The sequence below is a fragment of the Poecilia reticulata genome, chromosome 3 (genome assembly GCF_904066995.2).
Source record: "Poecilia reticulata chromosome 3, P_reticulata-male-v2, whole genome shotgun sequence".
NCBI classification, from domain to species: domain Eukaryota; kingdom Metazoa; phylum Chordata; class Actinopteri; order Cyprinodontiformes; family Poeciliidae; genus Poecilia; species Poecilia reticulata.
The window spans coordinates 17,094,661-17,115,116 of NC_088832.1; the positions used below are offsets into that span (position 1 = coordinate 17,094,661).

Genomic DNA, 20,456 nt, shown 5'->3' on the forward strand with positions numbered 1-20,456 from the left:
TACACATATCTGGACAAAAGAAATAGTGTCATCTGACCAAGGATCAAAATAGTGTGAGTGTAATTCACACTCTGGGCACAGACAGCCTCTGTGGCCCTCTAATGATTTCAGAGCAGATTTCTGACTCAGTCTGCAAGTCAAAAGTACGTCAGCCATCCGGCAGATTGATCCTGCTTTGATAGAAGCAGACATGACAAGTTGTGCAGATGCAGCCCATTAACATATTTGCATTGTCATTTGTCACAGAAAACAGGCGAGAGGGAACATCTTCCAGCAAACTTTAATGAGCCGTCTCTTGAACAAAGAGACTGTTTAATCAGCTATGATAAAACACACGTTTTTTCCTCCTCCATGTTTCACCTCACCCCCCACCCCCACTTGTTCAATAACATTACAAGCATGAGGAGGTGTGATGAAAATGTCAGAAGAAATTAGCAGAACTCTGTTTTATTGCGTTGCAAAGTGTGGGTGCCAACCATAATAATCGTAAGATGAATATCATCACTCTTAAGCTGAACCTCCAGTGTAATTTTCGAGATTGCACCGAGCGGCAGTTTAAGATGCAAGATGTTGCTCTACTGCCAATTGCTCAGGAGGGAGGTCAGTAAGTTCATCTTGATGTCAAACAAGAATGAATGATTTATTGAAGTAGAACTTTTTGTTTGTCTTTCATGACAAAACTGCAATTGTCTTACCGCTCCACACACTGTTTACTGGCCCACTCATCTTCCTCCCTCTTGCTTTGTTCTTTTTTTTTTGACATGTTATTTCTGGGTGGGTGGCATGTTGCCCAACAAAAACAGTGCTGTTTGCTTCCCTGTTGTGAGCTGGACCAATGAGCTCAGTCTCTCAAGAGAAGCACATTTCTCTATCTTTGCCCAGCGGGTTGCAGCCCATATGACTCTGTATCCCACAGGAAGAGAATAGGCATGACCGAATAGAAAAAAAAATACAGCTTGTATTGTCTCTGGACTTGAACAAAAGCACATTGAAACATGTAGTTGAGGGTAAGTAAATGGAGGTCTTTAGAGTGCTAATCCAGCTTTCTTTGTCACAGTTTCAGTTGTTTAGCACTTGTTCAAGGTTACTCTGACTTCAGATTTGAGAAAATGTGGAAAACAATCTATTTTTTTCTTGTTGTCATGTTTTGACTGAAGATCAACATGCATCTGTTTAATTTGCTTGATGCCTTTTAAAAAAAATCTTGTTACATGTTTTAAGAATGACCTTTGCTGTGTCAAATCTTCCTCCAAAGAAAACGGTAGTTATGCATTATTTTTAGGAACATAGACAGACGGATTGCCATAAAATGTGAAATATGCAATTAAAAATGACTTCAGTTTGTTTTAATGAGAATGTTAGTAATAGCAATTTTGTAAAGAAAAATCTCAGTGAGGGGTCTCTCCCTCCACTGAATAAATATGCTCAAATTGATTTGAGCATATTGCAAATTACAAATTTAAATGTGTAATTTTTCTTTTATTACCATACATATTTTAAGGTTTTTGTCACAATTTTTTCATTGTTTTTTTTTTTTATCAAAAATGCTGATAAATATAAGCAACATGGACTTTAATGACATTTAAATATTATTTGGTTGTTGCATACATTCATACTTTTTCTTTCAAAATCAACCAATGTAAGCTTTAAAAGAAAAAAAAAAGTGACCCATGGGGTTCTGGTCCAGTTCACATTATGTGTAGATCCTAAAGTCTGGCATTTTAGTAAACACATTCAGATGAGTAATTCAGTAAACAGCTTTAATTATGCAACTTTTTTCCACAAAATTGTTGTTTAATGAGAAAATAATACTAAATTACAAGAGCTACAGAAAATTCAACACATTTGCAGTTTTAAGTATCATAACATGTTCCGTAATCATGACATTAAAAGAAAAAAAATAAAATGAAAAAGCTGTATTATAAGGCTCAGTCTTGCATGGTGGCTGTCCAGAGTTCCTAAAATAAAGTTTCAGTGTGTAAACCAGACACTTGGCTTCCCTACAAACTGTGATGCATTCATGTGGATCCTATTAGTCTCTTTTTGTCCTTGTGGAGTCAGACACCCATTAATTTACTAATTCACACTGAACTGCTATGATCACAGTGCTCCCCGTTTTCTTCGCACGTCTATTAATTTAACATAGATGAATAAATGTGAATGTTTTCGAGCATTGATTAGCAGGCAACTTTATGTCTGACAGTTAAATTGCTGGGTACCCCCCTAAAAAAATCTCCCCAATGCAAGGTACCCAGTAATTAAATTTTTGCGGGAAATTATTATCATTTATTACAGTGCGCGGACCGTAATGATTGCTAACATCAAATGGAAATTATAAATTAAAATTGAGTCGACATGTTTCTACTCGTGAAGTGCTGATCCCCCTCATCAGCATCGGCTTAAAATCCAGGGGTAATGTCTACGTTTCCTTTCTAGTAAACTAAACACACTCGTCTTTCAGTTTCAGTAGCATATTTGCATAATAATGGCCATGTAAAAAAAAATAGCAATATGTCATAGGTATCATCTTTCTTAAAAAAAATAAGAAATTGTATTTTACTGACAGTAATCACATTTGCTCTGTCTCACTTTAATCACAATAACTCTTCCTTTCATTTTAGATTTAAAATAACTGTTTTGCAACCCAACAGAAACTTAAAAAAAGAAAAAAGAAGCAGAGGGATCAGGGACTGGAAAGTTCATTTTGCCATCCAGGCATTTAATGGTCCTAGTTCTTAAAAGTGACCTTGTAGGTTAGAAAGCAGAGCAGCACAGCAGCTCCTTCCAGCTGCACACATGGCATCCATCGGGGGCACAATCACGCACAGTCCCAACACCTCAGGCTCGGACATATGTTGAGTTTTATTTCATTCTTCTGACATTAATCCTATTCACCAGCTGTTCTGCCAGCTGCCACTCTCCGGCTTAAGGGGAGATTGCAGTTTTGGGGGCTCTGAGTACTGGTTTATCTTGGCTCCTCGTCTTCTGCTCACAAAGTTTTGATTGAGTGAGGTTCTTTTTTTGTCACTGCTATCACCTATATCCAGCTTCCTACCTTACAATTCCTCTTTTTTTCCAAGTGATGTGAGGCAGCAGTTTGTTGATATTTAAAAGTATTCAAAAAATAGTTGTGCTAAAAGAAAGAAACATAAGTTTCCCTGCTAGAAGAAGATGCCTTACGATCACCTGCTTGTTCATTCTTTCTTCTCAGAAAGCCACTGTAAGGACCTGCAGCACTGGAACCGGCTTATAGCACCGTTATCTAGCAGCATTTCAGTGGGATTAGCCTGGACATGGCCTCGGCCTGTACAGTTATGATTATTGACATATTGGGTCTGACATATTTCACATTTATGTGCATTGTCTGGAAGCATACTCAAGTGTTCTCAATGTCATTTCTGCTGAAGTACAGCGGGGCAGCCGGCGAGCAAGGGCCGCAATGAATTGATCATTGCTCACTGCTCACTTTAATAATTCAAGGCTGATTGCCACAGAGTGCCGCAGTAAAATGGATTGGGAGAGGTCACATGCTGCTTGGCTCAGGAGGTGAAGCCTCTAGGGGATGCTTAATTCATATATGCTTGATGGACACGTGTCCTATTTAGAAAGGTCAGGGTGCTGTGTGCACAGACGGCGTCTCGCAACGGACAGGTCAACCCTGTAGGATTAACATGTTGGTCAGTGAAGATTGAGGCGAGGGGGACGGGAAAAGTTTCCTCACATGGAAGCCAGTTTGCTTACCCTTGCATAAGATCTAAGACCCTTAAAAATAATTAATTTGTTTATTCCTACTGTATTTGTGTTTGCAGAACATAGTTCCACTTTGGGCCGGCCTGATGCATAAGCAGATTGTTGTTGCTTGTCTCTGAGATAGCAAAACTTTTCCTGCTAGCTGTTACTGTTTGTAAATAGATCAGAGAGAAATAACTATTATTACGATGTCGGATTTTATTGTCACCGACAATAATGTGGTGCAACTCCTTTTAAATCTCCTTTTTAGCTAAATGTTTTAGCTTACCTCTCAGTTAACAAACTTAAACATATTCATTCTGTTTGAGATAAAAAGATAAAAATAAAAATATTTTTGCATACTTGAATGTTTTTTCACTGTAATGTTAAGTAGTGCAATTATTCTCGTTTAAATATATTGTTGTAAAAAAACTTTATATTTTTTCTATTTATTAAAAATATAAACTTTTCTTGTTGCTGATTGATTTTTACATTCTGCCAATAAACTATCCAGTTTTACTGTTTTTCATTTTGTCGGACTTTTGTCTTTCACTTAGATGTTAAAGTCAGAACAAGCAACTCAAAAATATTTCCATATCCTAAAGTTCTTCAAGTTAACAACTTGCATAAAAAAGAGAAAAATGAGGCATATCCTTATCTACCGACTATCAATAAAGGAATAAGGCAAAAAATGAATAAATGATTAAAGTTAGCATTTAATTTCCAATAATCTTTATTTAATGGTCTGCTTGTGAAGAAAAGCACATATATTTCAATTAATTTTTGATTAATCAATTATCTGAAAAACAATTTGTGTCGAATAAAGAATGCAAAAATGATTAAGCAGAGAAAGGGCCTCAAGTAAATCCTGCCCCAGATCTTAAACAATCTCAGGCATCATCTGTATGTAGCTGGGTCAAACTCTTCAGTTCACTTTGTATCCACCACCTAAACACATCAACAAAGAAATAGAGGCAACTATAAAAAAAAGTAAAATAAAATAAATATTCACTAGAAGCAAATGTTTCCAATCATGAAAGAAACAGACTAAGTATTTAAAGTCCAAACTACTTTGTACTTAACTAATAATCCAATCTTAGCCTTCAGCAAAGCTTCCCCAAAGCCTCAAATGCTTGTTTATGAAAGGACCTCCGACTTAGAAAAAAAAGGACAATCTTTTGCTGACCCCTAACCCGTTTAAGAGGCTAACAACTGATTTTGGCTCAAATGCAGGAAAGAAGGTTGGACCTAGCAGTGACGAACATCAGGGAAGCTGCAACAGAAGGGATATGTTCCCTCTCTGATGAAGCACGTCTTAACTGCAGCGCATTTTTAGACACTGTTTACACAACCAGACAGGATAGACTAAAGGTGACTAACAGAAATGTTCACCAAGTGGAATAATGATTAGGTGTCAGTTAAAGAAAGCCCTCCGCCAAGTGCAGGTGTTCTGCTCATACAGTGACACCAACGCAAAAAGCTGGACTTCCTTATTTATGCATGCCAGCACCGGTAATTACACGTAAAAAAAAAAAAACTGAAATTATTTAACTGCCCCAAAGAAGTCTCTTGGAAATGGAGGAGGTTATTACAACTGTTGACAACTAGGAAAGGTAATTGCCTAAAAATGAGCGACAACGCTGTGTTGTGCTCTAAATTTTTTTTTCTCCCCTCTCCCCTATCTGAAGCTCCCTCTTTAGAGTTCGTATTGTGCGGCATCACCCGGGTGTGTAACCTATTGCGTTCCGATTGCTCCCATGCAATTAGTGCCCTTTTTGTCCTCACTTCAATAACAGCGTGATTATGGAGACTTCAGGAGTATTTGCAGCATCCAACAGCTGTTGTCTCGGGGACTACCGGCTGAATGACAAAAACATGTTTTCTCTCAGGATTTCACTTCCCTGCCTGCCTCTTGTAATTATTATGTTTTATTTGGTTTGATGACGGGGTCTTGTTTTTAGTGTGCCTGTGATTAAGATATTCAAAGGACTCCTTGGAGTGTGTCACAGTCATTTTCTTTCGTTTTCTTTTTTCTTTTTTATCAATCTCGACTTTTGATTTGTTTCCCTTGGAGCTCAGATTGGATGAGGAATCAGAAGTTAACCTGTCATTGTCTCACTAAGAGACTGGCTGTTTTTTGTTTTTTTTTTACTTTAATTTTGGGATGGTTTTATTAATGCCTGAAAGCTATGTACATGAGACCAAATGTAAGAATTAAAATTTTTGTGTTAATTTTGGTAAAAATGGTTTAGGATCTGTAAGTAATTAGAGTTAGGCTAATCCTGCTAATTTATTAAGCGTTTGACATTCAAAGAAATTAAATTGTGTATTTTTCTTTTTAATAATAGTAAGTAGTGTCAAAAATAAGTATAATATCTCAACATTTTTCCCAGTAGATATATTTCTAAAGGGGCTATTGACGTAAAGTATACATTGCACGTCAATAACAACCCAAATAATTCACACACAAAGACATCAAAACAAATTACTCCATAAATTAAGTCATGTGCAATAAAGTGGACTTAGACTTGCAAAAGGTGTTAAGAAGGATCAGTATCATTTCAGGAAAAAAGAAGAAAGAGATGGAATGAGAAAGAGATTTTTAATTTGATTCAAGTTGAGCGATGGACTAGGGCTGCACAGTGGCGCAGTTGGTAGAGCTGTTGCCTTGCAGCAAGAAGTTTCTGGGTTCGATTCCCAGCCCCGGTCTTTCTGCATGGTGTTTGCATGTTTTCCCTGTGCATGTGTGGGTTTTCTCTGGGTACTCCGGTTTCCTCCCACAGTCCAAAAACATGACTGTTAGGTTAATTGGTCTGTCCACATTGTCCCTAAGTGTGAGATTGTGTGTGCATGGTTGTGTGTCCTGTGTGTCTCTGTGTTGCCCTGCGACAGACTGGCGACCTGTCCAGGGTGAACCCGCCTCTCGCCCGGAACGTTAGCTGGAGATAGGCACCAGCACCTCCCGACCCCACTAAAGGACAAGGGTGTAAAGAAAATGGATGGATGGAGTGATGGACTAGATTATTCAAACTATTTTACTTCATCTGAAGCACACTGACAGTCCTTATTTCTTCATCAAATTTTTTATCAAGTCCCAGTACATTTATCTTCATTCATCTTTCCTTTAATTGTCTGAAGATTCCCATTTTTACATGCTGAAACAAACAACCCCACGTCATGATGTTGCCACCTCCAGTCTTCACAGCTGTCATGGTGTTTTGGTTGTGATGGCAGGTCCTTCTCCAAATGTCCTCAACTGTTATTGCAGAGTACGATTTTGGTGTCATCTGACTATTTTCTCCCACTCATTCACTTTTCCAATTGTTTTGCCACAAACTTTAAATGAATTTCAATGTGTTCTCTCTTCAGAAATGGAGACTTGTGCTAAAACCAATCATTCAGGCCATTAGGTTTAGGTGTTTTATATATTATTTAAACCAGATCAGGTGTTTCTTTACTCATCAAGAGATATGCCAGGGGATTTTAACTATATCGCTCTATTTGCTTTTGCAACTTCTTCATGTGTGCAGTAAAATAAATGTTGCCTTTGTAAACCCCCTTATTTTAAACAAAATTAAAATTTGACTTATTTAGAATGATTTTTTTGCATGTGTACAACTAGAATTATTACCATCATATGGACACGTATGCTGCATATAAATAGTGATATCCCGGCTATTAACATATATAAAATATTTCCCAATATTTAATTGGGTAAGAATAAATTGCATTGTTTCAACAAATATATTTTGTGACTCTAATTTAAAATTTCAGTTTTTTTTCATTTTCTGTTTTGTTTAAATTGACAGCGACATGTACAAATTGCAACAAATACTTTCTATTTAATTCTAATTCCCTTCCCTACGTTTCTCCGAATGCAAATTGCTCCCCTGTTTCACTTGCTGTCCAATCTGCTCCATTGTGAGAGGAAGTTATTTATATTGTTGGTGTCAGCTGATTATTGATTTCTTAATTACACGTTTTCCCTTGAGGCTGTGACAACTGATATACTGTACAAGGCCAATGGTGAAGGGGGAGTCTTTCAGTCTCTTATCCATGACTTATGGCTAAGTTGACTCTCTCAGATAGCTCTCTTTTCTCTGCCAAAGGCTTTTCAACACAACAAACACTCAAACACAAGTATCATCTTTCTCCCAAGAGAACAGTGCACACAGAGACGCTCAGAATGCGGTGGCAGCCTGTGGAAACGCTTTCATTGCTGACAACCAAGAGTAATAAAACACCCTACGCTGCATGGTGCAACAAACCATTTTATTTCCTTTTTTTATGCTTTGAGGTAGTTATGGTCATTGGAAACATTATGGTGTGTTTGTGTTGCACCAACAGATTTACTAAAGCTTTAAGAGATTGAAAGTATTGATAAGTGAAAATGGCAAAAAGCAATGCTACCGTTTCAGTAGCCCTAGTGCACAAACAGAGAAACCGTACTTCATTGGTCCATTGTAATCCACATAATTATTTAAAATGTAGCACTTAATTAATTTTTGCTATAGATTTTAATTTGAAATCACAAATAAAATTTAACTTGGGACTACTTGCCATTTTGATGCATTCCCTAGTTTGAAATTTGACTCATTTTTATTCTGACCATGTAAAATATGATTTACCAAAGGATTTAATCTTCACTTCTTACTCATCAACATTTGCAAACAACTAGCTCTTGATTTGAAAAAAACAAAACAAAAAAACATTTTGTCTTTCTTTCATGTTAATGAAAACAGATTGACAGCCATGTGAAAAAATAGACCTGTGTTTTCTCATAAATTTGGGCATACAGGCATATTCAAGTAAAAATAAAAAAATAAGAAAAACTGAAGAAAATACCTATAAAATCTATTTTTAAATGTAGTAAAAACATAAAAATCTATTTCTGGTAAATAAAAAAACAGTACATCCCCAAATCTGTTTCCACATACAAAGGCTAATGGCAACTATTGTCACATGAGATGCACATGATTAACGTACTAGTCAGGATTTAAATGGTGCTTTTCCCTGTTTAAAAACTCATATACCTTGATGTGCTCCTAACTGTTGAAGTGAGAGTGAACATTTGCGGCAGCTTTTGAATCTGGTAAGAGAACCAGAGAAGTATTGAAGGAACCTAAAACTGACAATCCCTTTGTGTGGAATAAAGTGTATAAGTGGAAGACATTCAAAATGACTGTTTTCATAACCAGTTCTGGCCATTCATGACAATTCACCTTGAAAGTAGACCGCAAGATATTAACTCTCTTGAAATCTCAAAATGTCACTTCTCAAGTACTTTCAGTAAAGACTAGAGGAAAGGCTACCTATTCATGACCAAGGTGTCTTAACCTTTTTCTCATTTACAATACAAGTTTTCTTAATATATTTGTATTTAATGATTAAACCAATGTTCAACTTTGATATTTGTATGTAGTTAAATTACTTTCTATTCTAGAGATTAACAAAAGAGATTAGACACTGACATGTGACTGTTTCTTTGGCATGACTTTATATCAAGTTAAGATTAATGATGTCTAAGAGACAAAACTGTGAGCAGATGTAGGATGAGACAGAAATCGATATGCAACGGGCAACTACTTTTCCAGTATTTGTTCTGAAGAATTATAGAAAAGACTCTAACTAAACACTAGCTGTAACTTTGCTTTCTGGTTTACAGTAATCGTGAAATAAGGAGTCCATGCGCTGCCAGGTTTGAAAAGGTGTGTTTATGTCACACATCAACTCAGAAGCATTCCATTGTTAAGATTTATGAGGTTCATTACCTTTGTTTTGAATACAGTTTTTTAAAAATGGGTGAAATAGTCTAATCTTGCCAACTTATCTCAGCGTTAGGTGTCTAAGTTGCAGAGTCTGTTCACCCACATCAGCAAGATCACAGAGTGCCTGCATAGGAACGTTGTATACCAGAGATGGCACCTCTGATAGGAGGCAAGCATACTGAATTTGGCAGTGTTACATCAGGGAATGCTATTCACTTTCTTCTCAGTGCCATTTGGAAACTCAAAAAAAAAATAAAATAAAAGGGTTCAGGGCATTTTTCCAGTTACATAGCACCGGCCCCAGTGAGGAGACAATGAGACCCAGACAGGCTTAGGACTCCAGAAGCCATTCCTCTCTCAATGGGAACATGTCTTGGACAGACACTCCAGTAGTTTTGTCTTGTATGTTGCTATCTGCGCTAGCTGCAGAGCGGAGGGGGTCCGTGCCAGGCGAGGGTCCGCAGGGACCGTTGGAATAGCTGGGGCTGGAGGAAGTTGGTCGAGGTCCAGTGGGGCGATCTGGGCTTGGTGACAAGCCAAGCTGTCTACTGCAGGGACGCTGGGAAAATGTAAATAAGAGTCTGATAAGGCCTATTGTTTTCATTCCATTCTCATCCCAGCTGAATGACCTGCTCCCCAGCCACAGAGTGTTTTATCTTGAGAGAGGGAGGGAAAAAAATGGAACGGGTGGGGGTGTGAGAGATTTAATAGCCCCCATAGGAAAATAAAAATAAACTCACTGGACTCTTCTGTTGTTTGAGCTAATTCCTCAGATTGCAATGTCCTACTTTGAAATTTCACTTAAAACTTTAGGAAGCTCAAGAAAACCTGTCAAAAATAACGATATTTGCTCAGGAGTCAGATGTGATGGTATTATCTGACATAAGCTGTTGTTCTCTGTCAAACCCAGTGTGGATCAGCGTCTGACGTTCTCTGTCAGAATTTGACAGTAATAATTATGTTGCTATTGAACAGTATTTCCATTGGCATCACTGATTTCTCCTGAGAAAAGAGACATGCATTTTAACAACTGAAATAACTTTCCCTCTATTAATCTGAATTCTTGCAGGAAAATAGGCTGTGCAAGGACAATTTGAAAAAAGCCAGACTTCTGACTCACTTACATTTTTTTTTGTAAGCATGCTTGCGCAAAAGTTGCTCTGTTTTCTCCAAACCCCTTTTTTGGTTTCCTGTTTTTGTCTGCACCTAGTCGGACGGTGAAAGGTGTTTTGAGAGTTATTTTGTGGACTAATCTGGGAGTCATTATTCACCTCGCTCAGGTGGAAGCTCAGGGAGGACAGCAGTGCATTCCAGCTGTGGTCTCTCGCATTGGAGGACTTGACAGGTCGAGTCTGGTCCAGCGAAGGGGATGTAGGGAGCGAGGGAGCGGCGGTTCTCCCGGGAGGGAGGAAGCAGGGAGGGGGAGGACTGGAGTAGAATGGGAGCTGGCACCGTATTATCTCCAACTGTTGGTGCATTCCTTAATGATCAAGTGCTGGAGAAGCATCTGCTATGAGAGTGTGTGTACATAGAGAGGGAGCATGTGTGTGTATACAACACATGCCTGATATGTTTGTTTAATTCTTCTTTATGCAGCTTGAAAAATATGATTTTTCTTTTGTTTTGGGGAGGTGGGAGAGTCAAGCTCTGTTATGGTTCTGTCTTTGTTCGAGGGAGTTTGTTGTTCTGGGAGAGGAAGCTGTCTCACCCAGGGGTGACGGGCAGGGAAGAAGGGCTGATCTTTGCTACTCCCGCTGCCCTTAACCCCTGTTTTAAGATCTGTGATCTCTGTGCCACGCTGGGAGTTAACACACACAGAACACACAGGCTTTTCTCCCTCCCTCCCCCAGGGTCAAGGGGACAAACTGTGAGTTGGGAATTGGAAAGTCAATAAAGCAGAAGTAATGTTATAATGACCCTGACTTGAAGATGTCCCATTGACCCCCATCATACATGGAGGAAGTGGACAATCAAACAAAACGGCGACTCTGCTTGATCTCCCGAAAAGTCATCCTTAAACAAGGCCACGAGAACTGCTGACCCCCTGTTACTCCCCGTTCCTCTGAAGTCTGCGTGTTTGTCAGACGGAACCAAGACTGTTTGCTTTGTGGAAGCGGGCAAGAAATGTAACAGACAGATAAAAGGAAACAACAATTGTACACATCCTCAACTGAATAAATCTTCCCTGTGTTTGATGTCAAGAATGATAATGGTAGCCCTGTATATTGCATGTGAAAGTCCCCTGATTTAGCTTTTTTACTGCTTTTGGTTTGGGATTTTGTGCTGAACAAATAAATGTGGGTGTGGGGTTGGGGTTATTTCACACACACCAGGTAAAAATTTTTGTTTTTTTTTCTGACAAAAAAAATCAAGACTATAATGAACTATTTCAAAAATTGTACCCATGTTTTATGCAATATATCCTGTATTATTCACATTACTTCACAAATACCTGACATCTTAAAGGGTTGTGTAGTCTTTTTAGACTCAAAGGTAGTTTACAGTTACAAAACTGAAAACACGTCAGTTACGAAGTAGTTTTACGTTAAAGCATCCTCAAAAAAAATAAAATAATAATAATAATGTTCGCCTGACATGAATTGTTCATACTTGGAAAAATAATTCTTAATATAATGGCATACTGGACTTGCTTGGAGTCTAACTCTTAAGTTTGTTTAAGGAGTGGCTCCAAGTGGAGGGATGGAGCTTTGCTTGTGCTGCTGGTGTTTGATGGGAACAGGCTGAACCCGGTACAGTGCAGAGATGGGCTGCCTGGGTCAGGCAGCCCAGTATATTCTTTATCAGCTCCACCAGCGACAGCATGGCAGATTGCAGCCATTCCTCCTCTGATTCATTGTGTCCTGGACAAATGTTAATTGTTTTCATCATTGGCAGCTATGTGAACGTTTGGACGTACCCAGTCTCACTCCTTGCCTCCCACTTAATGTGCGTCTCTGCCCTTACGCTATCACCACAATGCCGTGTTCCCTCCTCGCTCCACCCTTGGCTCGTCTCTTAACAGGCAGCTGCAGTCCTTTTAATGTTTCCCATCAAATAAAACACAATTATTTCATCTCATACCTTGACTTTACAGTTAGGAGAATAGATTTATAGCATCCACGGAGGTGTAAAGCAGAAGTTATGTCCTATATCCGTCCGTCTATTGTCGATACCCACTTATACGTCCAAATTACAAATGCTGAAAATGTTTTTGCTCTCTTTTCTTTTTGTTTCAGAATCTACATGCATGGAGAAACTTCTTTCTAAAGACTGGAAAGAGAAAATGGACAGGCTCAACACCAGTGAGTTACTGGCAGAAGTTAAAGGTAGGAATCACCAAAGCAAAGCTATCTACTCAGCTTTTTTATGGTATTCTGTTTTATCAGAATACAACAACCAACATAAAAAGATGTGGTTGTCATGTGGCAAAATATAAAAAGGTTTAAGGGATAAAAATACTGTCGCTTATAACAGAAATGAAACTAAGGCTCTTGGCTGTCTTCATCACTGATGCCTCTTCTCTCTTCTCCCTTACTTTTAGTTCAAATGCACAACTCTAGCCTATTTTGTAGGCTCCCTTACAACTTCCGGCCCATTGCAAAAATCTGATCGTCAGCGTTTCAGCGTTACCCCCAAACACTGCACACCTATCCCGAAAACAAAAGAAAATATGAGCCCTTCTTACTCTGCTCTGGTTTGTGTAGAGGATTTGTGCAATTTCTCTAACGGTTGAACACCAAAGTGTGTTTTATGTAAACAGAGCACGGCTAAGCTGAAAGGAAAAGAGACGACAGTCAGATAGGAGAGGAGAGTAGACGGTACGGAGACGCGAACAGCCTTCTCCTCGCTGAACTCGTGTTACAGTGGAATGTCTCGACTATTAACCGTGAACGCCCTGTACGGCGTGCTGAAAGCACCGCAGCAGAGCAGCAGAGCAGCCAAGCACTCCCCCAAAATTTCTGTTTATGACAGGGTGAGCTGAAGGTGGGCTGAGGATGGGCAGGGCTCCTGCTTACTCCTTAGCACTGACTGTTACTGAACGCAGGCATGTTTATGTTGAACAGGAAAGTTAAAAACCAGCTGGGTGATAGCACCAGGCTGTCACTGGCTCCTGCCAGTGAGTTTCTGCGAACCACATTTTTTTTTTTTTTTTTTTTTCTAAGCAATAAATTTAGGTCACATTACTATTATTATTATTAATGGTAGTAGTAGTAGTACCAGTAGTATCTCCATTGGGCCAATTAATCAATTGCAAATATAAAATTATTGCATGGTTATCAATTTAAAGCTTTGCATCTTTTTTTATGTTTCACACTTGACAATATTTACATATTGCCCTATAAATAGCATGTTTTTTTCCCCCTTAATTTTAACTGACCTTATTTATGGCAGATAAACTGATCATTTAATAAAATTTGAACTGTTTTGGAATCTTTAAGATAAATTGTGACAACTGTTCCATTAGCAATATATAAAAAGTAAAACACTTATTTCCCAAAATAAAATATTTAATCGTGTTCAACAATTTTTTAGAGGTCAGCAAATCTTTTTCTTGTGCCTTGGCAGATTTTTTATTATTTTTAATGATGCCAACCAAGCAAGAATTATGTTTGAGGTGTGACTTTAATGTATATCCACAGATGTGCCACAAGTTATCTCAGATCAATTAACATGAACATATCAGAAATAACTAGAAATGCTTTCTAGCAAATAGAAATAATTATGTAAATTATAACTGACCTAAAACTAGTTAATGCCAGTGAGAAAAAAAATATTTTTTTTTGTAATTTTTTTGTTTTATGTAATTGTTTTGTTTCATATGTATTTTGAAATATCTAATGAAAGTAAATTAGTTTAACTTTCGAAATTTAAAAGGACTTCCTCTGGTAAGTCCGGGATGGTTTCCTTTAATATGCACATGGGAACTGCAAATTTAAGGCTGTCGCTTAGCTTTATTAAGTTACATTTTCTCCACTTGGTGAGAAATGCAAAATCAGCTGTGGAATGGTTAAATATTCACTGGCAATAACCTTAATGAACTAAAGGGTAAATCATGGCTTGGTAAACTAGATTCATTGTGTCTGTGCTCGTGCACTGTACGCCAGGACAGATCAAAGAGCATGGTGTAAAATGTTTAAAATGATTTAGCCTTTTGAAATTTGGTGTTAAATTACAGGCAGGGCATTTGTGCTGTTTGATGAATGGGAATGGAAAGGTTACTTGGTGGTCTGTAAACAGGTAGGGAGCCTGATAATAAACACTATGGCCTCTGTGTGTTGATGAGTTATGGAGACAGTCTATACACCACAGTTACAAATATAAATGCTTCTCCTATCACAGAGGCAGCCTTAGATTTTTAATTAGCATGCCATTTCATATGACTGTAGACATTTCAAAGGGCTGCTTTGTGTTCACCCTTACAAATGTCTCTCTCTCTGCGTTTGATGTCTGCCTGATGTAAATACGGGCAATTAAAAAGAAGCCCAGGGTTGGAGATGCACAAGGTCTGCCTAATTAAAACACAAACAAAGGTACCAAGCAGAAAACACCTTATGATTAAGATCTAAAGTGTTACGATGAATCACAGGTTCCATTAACTGTTAGGTTAAAATGAGTACAAAAGGCAAACATGCCTGTAGGTTTTAAAATAAACAGAAGATAGTAGGAAATAAAGGATGACATGCAAATGGAGAGCACAGTGCCCAGTGGCAGAGTGGCCTTGTATCTTTTTATGTAGATCGCTCTGTGATTCCTTGGCCTATTATTCAGGGCAAATTTTAAGCTTCCTCCTGACAATGTTCTCTCAAAACCTTGAAAGCCACATAATTGTGTTCTTGCAAAAGCGTGCGATGGAATCTCGCTGGTGTGGAAACAGCTGTTTTGGTCCAGTTCCTAGAAGACAAAGCAAAAAAAAAAAAAATCAATTAGTGTGATAGAATTTGACCCCAGGCTTTTCTCAAGAAAAGAGAGATTCCTTCAGCACAGCTTTGTTCCAACTTGCCCCAAATGCTTTATTCTGCTGAAGTGAACACGCACGTACAGTAAACAAACAATGCAGGACAATTGTATCAGCAACATCAGAGATCGCTTTTTGAGCTCTGCTAACCCAACTATTTACCTCTTAGAGATGACAGAAGTATAATTATGGCTTATTGTTGTGTGGGTGTATCGCTGCATAAAGTGCTGTTTTTTATGCTATTTAGAGTCAGTGCAAAACAAGCAACATGATCCCATGCTTAAGGTAGATATGTAGGATTGTGCTACCGAGGGTTAATGATTTCAAATCTCCATCTGCCTTGTCTTGTGAGCTTCTGAAGCTTGGTATCAGTGCGGCCGTGCAAAGGAACGTTTGTGAGGGAGCATTAGTAGCGGATTTCTTTTCAACTGTTTGTTTTCATACCTGAGCTTAGCTGTCAATCTGCAGGAACGATGAAATCTTCTGAACAAAACCACAGAGGAAGAAAAGGGAGGCTGGCTGGAAGGGCTCCAAACCACACAAAGTGATAATAGATGGCAAGGTGGATCGAGCGCTTGAAAAGAAGTAGGCCACGAAAAAGAGTTCAGATGTGGATACTTAGACGCAACATTTATATTTATAGAAATACATTACCCCCCCATTACGTGGAGCACAGTAGGACATTTATAATAAATAAGGCACATGCTGTGTTAAATGTATACAAATCTAGTGTTCAGTGGTAGATAAGTCCCCGTCTGTTCCAGGCTTACGGTTCATACTCAACGAAGCTGTTTAAGTTTCCCTGCTGAGTGCCAGCTTACTGCCCTCACTTAAAAAAACAAAAAAAACATTAACACACATTCTGCTCAAGCATTAGTAGCTGCAAATGTATTACAGTGTGAAACTGTCATAAGTTCCTTGGAATTTGCAAAATAAAAAAAGAAAGAAAGAAAAAAAAGAATGGAAGGGAAAATAAGAAAAGCTCAATACAGTACGCAATAGCATTGCAATGGCAGCTTGAATTCTGAAGCAGAAAAATCAAGGCTACTGCGCTGTCACAATCAATTTGAGGATGGTTTCTACATGACAGTGGTCGGGTGCGCGCAGACAGCCCTGCGGCGGGCAGATAAGTGGAAGCTCTTTAGGAGGAGAACAGAGGGCAGGGCAGGGTGGCTGCCGAGACGGATTTGATGCTGGCCCTACCTGCGCTGGCCACACTGCTGCTCAGCCAGAAAGGAGCCCACTGTGTGAACACAGAGCCTGCATTGTTGAGAAGTCTCACCTCAAAAACATGCATATACGCTTTAATTCTTCATGGATGCAGATGCACCGCAAACGTCAACTCATGTACACCTTAGAAACATTTTTAATAAAGATTTATAGATTCTAAATGGTGTGTGTATTTTATCTACGTAATCTATTTCATTTATATCTATGCAAATAGATGAAAAAAAAAAACATTTACGCAAACAGCACAAAACTGTATCTGTCTGGTTGATCCGGTCAAAAAAATAAAAAATTAAAAAATGCCTCAGTTAGCATTTTCTCCACAACACTTCAGTCAACTGTTTGGCCTGTGCACTCAGGTGAAATATGAGCCACAGTAAATCATTATTCCTCAGGCCACATTTGCCAGATGAATGCATGGGAGTGTTAGACTGTGTGTTTTTCTCCTCTAATGAATTGAGGAATTTAGCTTGTGGCAATGGAGGTAAAAATAAATAAATAAAAAAATTGTAGTACCATGCCCCTGTATGTTTGTATACATGGATAACAGGGACAGAATTCAGTGGTTCGAGGCAGTTTGTTCACTTTGAGAGCCCTTTGGATCCTAATGTACCAGAGGATTTTACCGGCAATTCATACACGGATGGATGGATGGAAGGATGGATGAATAAATAATGTTATATATTTAGGTAATTATGTATTTTCTTTGCTGAAAAATCTCTTTTGTGTCCATGGTGTAATATGTCACATTTTCTCAGCACTTCAGACTGGTGTAAATAACATACTCAGGCCTCTTCATTGCACACAACCTTCGGTTCTTATAGAAAGGTCGTCTTCTTCCAGGGGAAAAAAATAAATTCTGACCTCCATTTATTTAAAGGCATTTATTCAGTTCACTTGTACTATTCATTTTCATACATTCCATTGCAAATGAAAATGCTTTTATATCTTTTTTTTTTTACTTTTAATCTCTCTATTTGTAAGGGTTAAAGGTTGGGGTTTCAAATTATATTTTATTGTTTGAAAAAAGGAAACATTTTTGCTTTTTGCTTTTTCTGTCATAGTTCATAATTCTTGCCAAATTGAGTTCATGCAAGAATTTTTTTTTCCTTGTGCTTATTTCACCAGCCTATAGGTTAACAGCTTTGTTACTCCTTCAACATCTGATTAACACGTCTCTATGATATTCAAGATGCTGTCCTGGCACTTTCAGTTTACTTTTCTAAGGAAAACCATTCACCTCACAAGGTCAGAGGGTTTCTGCATAGTAAAGAAAACAAAGATCTATATATAAGCATAGTAATGTCTCTTTAGGTGCTTGAACAACTATGCAGGTGATGATGTAGATTCCACCTGACCACAGTTAATAGATATTCTAGTCACAGTTGCTTGAGATTTCTGCAATTTTTCCTCCTTCGATCTACTGATCAGGATTAGATTCAAACTACAGACATTGTTGATACACTTATTCAACAAAGACAACTGCCTGAAAGACTGCGGCTAAATCTCCTCTGCACAAACCAGGGAAACAAGCCCATTCTGATGAATTTATCAGTTGCGTTGGTCCTGTGAATAAATACTCTTTGAAAAGAACAAGATAACATCTAGCTCCTAATTTACTTCCAAGGATTTGCAGATAGTAAGCCTTTGCCTTGATCACTGTTTGGCAGGCTTTTATGCGAGCAGAACCTTGAAAACTGTGCATTCTCTATATTTTCAGGGTGCAAAGGTCAGATTTCTCATTACAATCTGTAAATAAAGGCTGTGAGCGATAAATAGAAAGACTTGGATAGAGAAAACCTTTGTTTTACATATCTCTGTCTGTCACCAGTGTTTGTGCTGCCTTGCGTACGTACATGATCTTCAGCCGTGCTAGACTGACCAATTTTTCTTTGTGTTTTAAAGAGTTACGTATGGATTTACTTTAACTAGTGAAAAAGCAGATACAAAGTTTTTGTGTTGGGTTTTTCTTTATTTCGTTCTTCTTCTTTTTCTGAATATGAACATGAGGGTCATTGCATTCCCTCGTGGCGTAATGTGCTTAGGTCAAGCCTGTATCTTGTCTTTGATGAAGTACCTGGTCCAGTGTCACGGATAGACAGTTAAGTGCTGGAGCTATTACATTAGCATAATTATACTGTAGAGCAAAGCTTCCTCTATCATCAAAATATTAGTCTCCATCAGCATTCAGCACGACCAGCAGAAGTGCCTGCTTATTAATAACCACTCCAAGTACCAATTGGAAAATTTATTTCAAAACTGGAGATGAACAGGTAACATGGTGAAGCAGCAAGGAGCCTGTAAATATTCAGATTCATGTCAGTTTAAGTAGTTTCAACAATATTTATGATAAGACCAGTGAGAGACTGACGATAACCACATGCCTGTAACATGCACTCACTGACCATTTGAGGATTTTTTTTTGTAATTCATCATGGCATGAATTCAACAAGGTGTTGGACAAATCTCCCAGTTCATACTAACTATGAGCAACCCACAGTTGCAACAGATCTTTTTAACTGCAAATCCATGATGTCAATCTCCAAGCTTCTCAAAGGTGATCTATTGAGCTGTGATCTAGTGACTGTGGAGGCCAACAGAGTACAGGATACCATGTTCAGGATAAGTTGGTTTTTGTGGTATGGTGCATAGTCCTGCTGGAAGTAGCCATGATAACACTGGCTGGCCTGCAGCCATAAATTGATAGAAATAGTCAGCAACAATTCTCAGAGTGACATCTATGCAGTGTCAGATTGACAGATAGATGTTTTCCAAACTGCTACTGCCTAAAATCAGAGAACCTGTGAAAATTGTTACATTAGTTTCCTGATTTTAAATAACAGGAGTCGTACCCAGCATGGTCTTCTGTTGCTGAGGCCTGCTGTCTTAACGTTCAACATGTTGTTCAGTCAGAGATGATATTTTACATACCATGCTTGTAAAGAGTGGAAATTTAAGCTGGTGTTGCCTTTCAATCAGCTTATTCTCCCCATTCCCTTCTGATATTATGGAGTGATTTTCTTTGACACAACTGCAATTAGCTGGACATTTTCTCTCTTATTGTATCACTCTCTGGCAACCCATAGATATTTGTGCATGAAAATACCAATGGATCAATAGTTTCTGAAATACTCAGACCACCTAGATAACCTAAATCCCCTTTATTTGTCATGATGGTACTCAATTTAAACCTCAACTGGCCTCCTTTACTGCATCTAGAGGCTTAAATGCATCGAATTGCTGCCATGTTAACAAAAAACTGAACAGGTGTGCCTGATAAAGTGACATGTGAGTGTAGTGTGAGTGTACAGTAGGCAAGCACAGAGAGGAAGTGCTGACGTGCCCAAGAATCACTGCGTCTGCTTGTTAATGAGATTTTATTGGCAAGATTAACAGCCTTTGTGTCATAACAGAGGCAGCAAGCCAGGTGAAACAGCTGTTGCTCATATTGTCTCAGTTGTAGGACACAGAAACATGTTAACATCATGTTACTGGAAACACATATGGCCTCGCAACAATGCCACACAGGTTAAAAGGGCTGTTAAAATGTGTAGTTAGGGTTGTTGTTGTTTTTTTTCAGTGTGCTTTCCTTATAGGAAAATAGAGAGAGAAATATTGGTATTATCTATGATGTTATCCGCTTTTATTGAAGTTGCATTCATTGACGGAGGTATAAGGGTAGAAAAAAAAAGAAACAATTTTCTTTGAAAGCTATAGAAGGTGCCAACAGATGCAACTTGCATTGACTCAATTGACCTCTTTGTGTTCGTCGCAAA

General features: G+C 38.4%; 1 protein-coding gene across 7 annotated transcripts in view; it reads left to right on the forward strand.

Annotated features, from left to right (window-relative positions):
• sox6 (SRY-box transcription factor 6) overlaps positions 1-20,456 on the forward strand; it is a 139,804-nt gene that overhangs the window by 58,060 nt on the left and 61,288 nt on the right. For all 7 annotated transcript variants that reach the window (XM_008405228.3, XM_081605163.1, XM_008405230.3 and 4 more), the window contains one exon: positions 12,734-12,823. In XM_008405228.3, the coding sequence (XP_008403450.1) occupies positions 12,734-12,823 (90 nt within the window). The remainder of the gene's footprint in view (positions 1-12,733; positions 12,824-20,456) is intronic.